This window comes from Lissotriton vulgaris, chromosome 1_1 (genome assembly GCF_964263255.1).
Source record: "Lissotriton vulgaris chromosome 1_1, aLisVul1.2, whole genome shotgun sequence".
NCBI classification, from domain to species: domain Eukaryota; kingdom Metazoa; phylum Chordata; class Amphibia; order Caudata; family Salamandridae; genus Lissotriton; species Lissotriton vulgaris.
In genome coordinates, this window is record NC_141685.1 from 643,504,444 (window position 1) to 643,513,296 (window position 8,853).

At 44.7% G+C, this 8,853-nt stretch overlaps 1 protein-coding gene across 1 annotated transcript; it reads right to left on the reverse strand.

The window, feature by feature from the left end:
- Nucleotides 1-1,558: 1,558 nt before the first annotated feature.
- On the reverse strand, nucleotides 1,559-2,035 carry LOC147747599 (CGG triplet repeat-binding protein 1-like). The gene has a single exon (XM_086925732.1). The coding sequence runs from the start codon at nucleotides 2,033-2,035 to the stop codon at nucleotides 1,559-1,561; it is 477 nt and encodes a 158-aa protein (XP_086781858.1).
- Between the last annotated feature and the right edge of the window lie 6,818 nt (nucleotides 2,036-8,853).

An 8,853-nucleotide genomic window follows, 5' to 3' on the forward strand; every position in this document is an offset into this window, starting at 1 on the left:
AGTGAATGTTCAAAAGCTTCATTAAGCTGGGCTGTTATCTTTTTTTTCTGTGCCAGACTTAATTTTGCAAAGAACACAAAGAGTTGGGAGGTCTATTGAACAACGTAGCTGAGTCTATGTGGTCCTGCTAAAGTGACCCTTTTGGATTGCACTGAACCAGCCCAAATGGTCACATGACACGAATGTATGTTAGATATCCTATCAGCCCACCCTTCTGGCGGAGCCTCGTCATGTAGGACGTCCAACCAGGGTGGTGAGTCAAAGCCCAGATGTATTGGCCAGACAACACACACTACTGGTTCATCTTATAGGGGTGTCCGTGCCACGGAGTGGTGCTGAAAGAGTGCAGTGCAAAACAGGGAGTGAAGACAAGGTGATCTTAAAATGACGGTCGAGGCAAAGAAAAATGTTTTTATTAAAGATATTCACCAAGACGCCAGGTTAAAAAGGAGTGTAAAACAGTGTGAAAAAATCACTGTGATGCTTTGCTGTGTAATATGGATTAGGCCTAATCCATATTACACAGCAAAGCATCACAGTGATTTTTTCACTCCCTGTTTTGCACTGCACTCTTTCAGCACGTGGCACGGACACCCCTATAAGATGAACACATACATTCGTGTCATGTGACCATTTGGGCTGGTTCAGTGCAATCCAAAAGGGTCACTTTAGCAGGACCACATAGACTCAGCTACGTTGTTCAATAGACCTCCCAACTCTTTGTGTTCTTTGCAGTTTGATTAGGGGTATTGAGTTTGGCAGGTCTTTAAACATAGTCCCCTAGACCCTCCTTAACCCTTGTTTTTCCAGACTTAATTTTGCCCCTGCAGTGGTCTGTTGAAATGGTTGTGGTGACTCCACAGTGAGGACTGAATTGTTTGTTAAGTTCATGTGGAGGTCCTCCAAATAATCATATACCTTCATGGTCACTGGTGTCTGACTCTGGAATAACTCCATCAGGTTTAAAATGCTTTGGCATTTTTTCGTCACAATGTCCAATTGGACTTTAATGCAGTTTCTATGGTCGCTGTTCAAAATCTTCTGAAGATTTTAAAGGGAATCTGGGGGAGACTTGCTGAGTTGCATCTCGGACTCAACAAACCCAGCATAGGCCTCAAAGTGCTTGCAGTGGTACTGGACAGTAGCAAATCAAGAATTCCAGCGGGTACTGCAAGAGTCAGGTGTCACCCGTGCTTTCATCCCATGGTTCTCAGCAAGATGGTGCAGGTACCTTCTCTTTCTACTACCGGCCATGTAAAAGATGAGCGAGAAGGAAAGCATTTAGCTCGATAAAAAGCTTCCTAAATGACTCTCCAACAAGATTCATTATGTGTGCCAAGCAGATTCCTCAATACCGCGTTGTATGCCTTGAGCATGTATGCCGCGTTGTCAGGGTTAAAGGAAATAACGTTCTGGAAGTCTATGCTGTACTCTGTGAGCACCTTTACAACAGCTTGCGCTACAGTCCCATGGTTGCACTGTGATAGGAAGACTGTGCCTACCAGGTGGGTATGGATCTGACGGGCACCCTGCGGCGAGACTACTGCAACTAATACATTCAATACACACCGCCCTTCGACATCTGGTGTTGACTTCCAGGTATCGCTCCACCATTCCGTACTTGCTCGTGGAGAAACTTGCGCAACACCGGGTGGTCGGTTTTGCTCAGCGGAATGTTCAGCGCTGTGCAGACATTGACCCACTTGCTTATAATTTCATGGTTTGAGGCATCTGTACTCTTTGTGAATGCAGCTGTACTCTTTGTGAATAGCGAGTTCACAGTCATCTGACGTGCACGTTTTGGCGAAGATTGAGGGTCAGAAGCATCTGAATAGCGCTTCAGGTGCTTTTGGGACCACACATGCATATCCACAGTGTGTTTCCGGATGTGGTCCACCGCCACATTGCATACACTGCAAAACAGCACGCCACCATCAGCATGCATCACGGTACTGTAGTCTCTGTCCCGATCTGCTGCGGTTATCTGGGTAGGCAGATATGATCGGTGCTTCACAGGCTGCAGAAACCTCTCCATCCTGCTTTTGTTGTGGTGGCTTGTTGCTCCCTTGGAATACAGAAGATCTTGGGGTTGTGGCATAGCCAGTTAGCTCACCTACAAATATATTTGGTGTTACTAGATGTATTTCAAGGGGGGGGGGAAGGCAATTGTTGAATGGTAAGTTAAGAAAGCACCTGGGATCAATGATTACAAATGAATTCAACAATGAAGCACTACACATGGCCAAAAATTGGAAAACATTTTAGGCCGCAACTGCAATGGGAAATGCCGAACGGCGTTGAGCAAACAGTGTTAAAAGAGCATGGTCAGTCGCCTACAAATATATTTGGTGTTAGATGTGTTTCAAAGGGGAAAAAAGGCATTGCAATTGTCGAGAAAACCTAAGGCAAAAAACAAGAAATCCTGGCCCTAAGTGCTTGCAAATAAAAAATACTATGACAAAGGTTGCATGGCTGGAGAAAATGGACAAAAAAGAGCACGATCAGCTACCTGCAAAGAAAGTCAGACCTTAGCGCCGAAAACAAATTTGTCCAAGTGTGTTTTGTAGGAGCACATAAGCTAGGCGTTGACACTCAGGGGAGGAGAAGAATAGGACCAGTCAAGTGCTATCTGGTATGTACAGAAAATCCTACAATTGCCCAAAACCAAAATAAAGAAGTATGAAACCCCCCCAAAAGTGTACAGAACCCCAAACTTACCAGCGCTGTGCAGCAGGCGGCCCAATTCTGGCTCTTGAAACAGCAGATGTTTTCCTCCGAGACTCTGCAAAAGAACCAAAATAAAGGTTTATGAAAGTCCCCAAAAGTGTACAGAACCCCAAACTTACCCGTGCTGTGCAGCAGGCGGCCCAATTCTGGCACTTGAAACAGCAGTTCCTTTCCCCATAGACACTACAAAAGAGCCAAACCCAAAATAAAGAATTATGAAACTCCCCAGAAGTGTACAGAACCTCAAACTTACCAGCGCTGGGCAGCAGGCGGCCCAATTCTGGCTCTTGAAACAGCAGATGTTTTCCTCTGAGACTCTGCGAAAAGAACCAAAATAAAGGTTTATGAATGTCTCCAGAAGTGTACAGAACCCCAAACTTACCCGCAATGTGCAGCAGGCGGCCCATTTCCGGCGCTTGAAACAGCAGTTCCTTTCCCCATAGACACTACTAAAAAATTTGCCCCGGGGCCCGCCACAAGCCCCATGTGCGGCGGGCCCCCACAGAATGTGGCCCCTGGGCCTGCCGCACACCAGGCATGCGGCGGGACCCGAGGCCCAATACATTAAAAAAAAAAATTTGCCCCAGGTGCCCGCCGCATGCCCCATGTGCGGTGGGCCCTCACAGAATGTGGCCCCTGGGCCCGCCGCACAACGGGTGCGTGGCGGGACCCGAGGCCCAATGCATTTTTTTAAAAAATTGCCCTCGGGGCCTGCCACGTGCCCCATGTGCAGCTGGCCCCCACAGAATATGGCCCCTGGGCCCGCCGCACACTGGGCACGCGGCGGGACCCATGGCCCAATGCATTTTTTTTTAAATGTGCTCCCGGCTCCCGCCGCGTGCCCCATGTGCAGCGGGCCCCTACAGAAGGTGGCCCCTGGGCCCACCGCACACCGGGCACGCGGCGGGATGCGAGGGCCAATACATTTTAAAAAAAATTGCCCCGGGGCCCGCCGCCTGCCCCATGCTGGGAGGGCTCCCATAGAATGTGGCCCTTGGGCCCGCCGCACACCGGGCACATGGTGGGACCAGAGGCCCAATGCATTAAAAAAATTATTTGCCCCCGGGGCCCGTCGCATGCCCCATGTGTGGCAGGCCCCCACAGAATGTGGCCTCTGGGCCCGCCGCACAACGGGCACACGGCGGAAGCCGAGGCCCAATACATTTTTTTTTTAATTGCCCCCAGGGCCCGCCACCTGCCCCATGTGTGGCGGGCCCCCACAGAATGTGGCCTCTGTGCCCGCCGCACACCGGGCACGTGGCGAGACCCGAGGCCCAATACAGTTTTTAAAAAATGTGTTGCCCCCGCGGCCCGCCGCGTGCCCCATGTGCGGCGGGCCCCCACATACTGTACCGTAGTCTGAAGTCCCATCAGCTGCGAAATCCTGGGAGGGAGGCTCAGCCCGGAGCAGCAAGAGCAGCAGCACACACTGGACAACAGGTGAGAGGCACAGGTGAGGGTGAGGGGGTATACGTACATGGGCGAGATGACCTAGAGACCTGAGATAGGTAACCCTCCCTTTCTATTGGCTCCGTAGTGACGAGACCACGGAGCCACTGGCAGTTTTGTAAAAATCGCGGCATTTTTACAAAACTGCCGATTTCGCGATTTTTTTGCAAATCGCGATATCCTGGAGGGTCTGTATAATGCTGGAGCCTGTGCTACAGCCCATTTTCTGGCATAGGTGTAATTTTTATGTATTGGAATGTGATTAGAGAAGGCTGGCATAATTATCTCTTCACCGTGTGGGCAACCCTGACAAATTCAGGTGGCCAGTCTTGTTCAGCTAAAAGTATGTCATAACTCTTAGATAGCTGAATTCATTCATTCAAGTCCACTGTCTCCAGATGATCCTTCAGGATCTTGCGAGCTATGGTGACTTCTGCTGCGCTGTCTGGCATTGTCTGTGCCCACTCCCCGTTCTTGAGTTGTGTCCTCAAGATCTTGGCATGTCTGATCTTTAGACCTTCTACCTTCTTTTTGGAGAATTGGGTCTTCTAATTTTTCAGAATGTGCTCACGCGTTCTTCCTCTTGTTCTGATCGTCCTCTTCTTTCGGATTTCTGCAAGGAAGTCTGAAAGGTACAAGAGGAACTTGTATCAATATTTTGATATCTATCAGGTTTTCTCAAATTATCCCTATTTCTGAGGTTATACCTCTTTTCAGAGGGCTCCTTTTGAGGAGACCTCCCTCTGGACTTAGAGCGTTTCTCTTTAGGAAGCTTCTGTTTAGTGTTTTCCCACATCTTTTTAGGAGTAGTGAGATTATTTTTAATCAAAAAATATTCAGGATTTTCTGTTCAGGTTTTACTGGTTTCCCCCCCAAACTATCTCTTCCTAGTTCTTCATAGGATTTTTCAATAATTCTTGCAAGTTCATATGGTTGCTCTGTTATTTCAGTTTCTTTTAATTTTTGGCGGATCGCCACGGATGCTGCTTCACCTTTGATGTTAGCTACTAGTATAGCCGAGACCTGTTTGAAATCTTTTAGTAATTTCATACCAAGATTTAAGGCAGGTTCTGGTCCATATTCATTTTGAATCTGTCTTAGGACGTCTGGTATTACTGCCATAGACGGAACACCATGTGTTTTTGTGTAAATTGAAGCAAAGACTGTACCCCAAGTGTCGCAGTCCTCTACGTGTGGTGCAATCCCCATTGGTAAACAGATTGTCAGAATCCTGTGTTTCTCATGAGGTATACTATCGGGAAATAATTTTTGCAGGCAATTTACCAATGACTGATTGTATAGTCTGTGGTGTACTTTTGTTTGTGTTCCCCTGATGAGGGGTGTGCTGGTTATAGCAGGTTGGACTGTTAAAGTCCGCATGACATATTGAACCAATTGTCTATGTATTTTAATGAATTATTTTAGCTGAGCTAATAGTTCTGGACCTGTCATTTGTTCAATGGCAGGATGTGGTGTATAACTGGCTAATACCGGCCATGTTGCTCCTGGTCTACCTAGTGGACCGAGACTGGTAATGTGATTTTTATGTTGTGAGGGGGGCCTTTAAACCAGAGCTGATGCTCTTGGTAAGTTAGTGGAATTTCAACGTCCTCGAAAGTAACGTATTCCGCTGGAGGTTCCTCTACTTTGTAGTAGTGGAACTTGTGTGTTACTGGATTTGCTGCAGGAAACAGAATCCATGAATAGAATACCTCTGTCTTCAGATATTCATGTGCCTCTATTACAAAAATTACTTTACCACCTCTCGATGATACTCCATTATTATAAGCTTTATAGTGATTGTTTTCCTTATATTTACTGGGATGAGTATAGCATCCGGGTCATTTTGTTGTAGACCTGTGTCGTCTAAAACTGCCTGAGCTGCTGCTGCAGCTCTCTCCCTTTCATCGTCAATCTCTGACATTTTGTTGACCGAAAGTTTGCAGAGCAAGTTTCAAAGAAACAAAGATAAGGTGCACAATATTTTTGGAACACTGTATCCTTCAACATTGAACAAACCAAAAAACTGATACATAGGATTTTTGTCCTACTCAGTTATGGCGCATATTATATCCTTTTACCCACTCCAGAAGTCTTTTGGAGTTTTTACTGGAAAAAAGGGGTCTGTGTGAAAAGCACAACTCAGTTACTCTAGTATCTTGCGTTAAATTATCGCCTTACCAAACGTTGGGCGCCATGTATTGTAGTTCCTATATTCCCCATAGGCTCTGAGTATTGGAATAATATATACCATAGATTTTACATAGGACTGAGGTCTACTAGGTCTCTATCTAATATATTAGACTTAATTGTGAGTGCCAGCTAGCTCAGAGGTCACTAGAAACTTTCTCGAATGAACAAGAAGGGATTAGTTTCTGACAACCGCATAAACATGACATCTTTGTTTCCCAATAATAAGAAATGTATCTCTAGAGTCGCGGAAATAGATAGTTATTTCACTTAGTCAATCCTGCATGCTTCGTTTCACCAGAGGTGCAGAGAAATAGAGAGATGGGCGTTTTCAATAAAAAGTATTTATTGAACAGTCTTCTTTCTCATGCAGAGGAAATGAACTGCTAAAATTGTAATACTGGTTGCAAAGTACAATGCGTACTGTACGAAGAGTATTATAAAATAATACTGTAAAAGCATGATATGGTTTCTAAGCCATAAAATACATAGAATACATGCATTAATAAATAAAGACTAAAAAGTACTCAACTGGTGCTTCTAAAATACGCCTACCCAGGTGTACTTAACCTAGGTCTAGTACAAGGGAAGAATTAAGTGTGGTGTAGCTTAGTTTCAGTATTCTTTTGCCAAGAACCTATCCAAGAATTCTCTAAGGGTCTAATCAGCTCCGTACCTTGGTTTTAGAATGAAGGAGGTCTGGTATCTCTCCCTCAGGACTCGATTACCCAAGGGTAGCTTGGAAACACTGGAGCTAGATTTCTTGGCCAGAGAAAAGACAGCGTCTCTCTAAGTGCGTCTGCTGGTTGGTCGGCTTCCTTCGGCACTTGCTGCGGTGAGCTGTGTCGTCTAGGTAGATACCACCGTGTGTTTGCCTGGGCAAGTGTGGGCATATTTATACCTTGAAGGTGCCGAGTTTGACGTAAGGTTGGACATAATAACGTCATCAAAGACTCAACTCTTTGAAAACTCCATGAGTTCATGTTTAAATCAATATTCAAGCAAGGGGAAGTCCTTAACTGCTGAAGGCGGGTTTTTCCAAGAAATCTGTGTGAATTTTCAGAACTAGTGGAAGTAGCCATGCCGTATTTGGACTGCATAGGCTAAGTCTAAATATGGTTATGATTTCTATGCCTATATAAGGATAGGGTGATTTATACCTATATATGGGCATGAATCGGGAAAATTACACTAGTGTCCTAAATCCATTTACAACAAGAGTGCTTCTACTGTTTCCATGACACGTCTCTCAAATTATTTTTAATAATTATAGATTTTCAGATTCTTTCCTGCTTCTCATCTAGCCAAAATGATAAGCCTTTAGATGTTCCAGTTTCAATGTAGTTTTTTTCTGTGAAAACTGACAATACTAGTTTCTGGAAATACTAAAAAAGTTGACAAGCTGCCAAGGAAATGTAATATTTACAGAGTGGTTGATCAACTGTGCTTGTGTGGCTCGCACGTTTCCCTGATCTCCCCACGCAATTTGGCAATGTTTTGTGCTGCATGTCACCACACCAACAATGTTGTGATCCTCTCTTTGAGTCATTCTTCAGAATAGCTTCATTTTTATTTCATTTTCATTTCTCTGCACTTACAATTGTTTTGGTTTGCCTTATGTTAGCATTTACGTTAGGTAGATGTTTCCCTCCCTTTTTTCTTTTCACTGGTTCCGTTTAGTTCTACTTAGAGTACAGCACATTAAATTTGATGTTCCCAGAATGAGCAAACTAAAAGTCATCAGGAAGCTATATGAAAACAAAATCAAATTATGAATTATATATTATCTTTTGACTATATTGTAATCTTCCTAACTTCTATACAATTCTATTTACCAGTTCTATAAAGTGCATGGCTACCTGTAAACAGGCTTCCCAGTGCCATCAAAGAAGTTGGAGAGAGAGCAAGGTGATTGTAAGAAACTAAGAGAAGAGATACATCTTAAATTCCAGAGCTTGGGTGCAAGGTAAGTTATTGACTGACCTCTACTCCTAGAACTTTTGATTCTTGGTACATGAAGCAGCTCAAGAATATTTGCCCTTGGTTCCCTGTTGGCCCAATAGAAAGTGGCCAATTACTGAAGAACAGGAGGAACTCTGTTGTGCTTTGCCCAATGAATAATGCATAATGCCTTGAATTGTATCCTGCAGCTAATAGGCAGCCAGTGAAGAGTTTTGAGTACGGTGCTGACTGGTTGTGTTTTCGGAATACCTAACAAAATCCAAGCAGCAGCATTTTGGATAATCTGCAGCTGTTTAGTCACTGATTTAGGGCTGCCTAAATACAGTGAATTGTTGTAATCAAGGTGGGACAGAATCAGACCTTGATTCACAACTCTACGTGCCTCTATCTGGCACCATTTCAGCACCTTTCTCAAAGCTTTCAAGAAGCCTTAACAGCTCTGAGCCACCATTTTTTGCTTGGGAGGCCATAGTTAGATGATTGCTAAGGATGATTCCCAGGTTCTTTACTTCTGACTTGGAGACT

Bases quoted from the DNA above. Each gene is read 5' to 3' on its own strand.
- LOC147747599 (XM_086925732.1), bottom strand. From the start codon at position 2,035: ATGGAGAGGTTTCTGCAGCCTGTGAAGCACCGATCATATCTGCCTACC.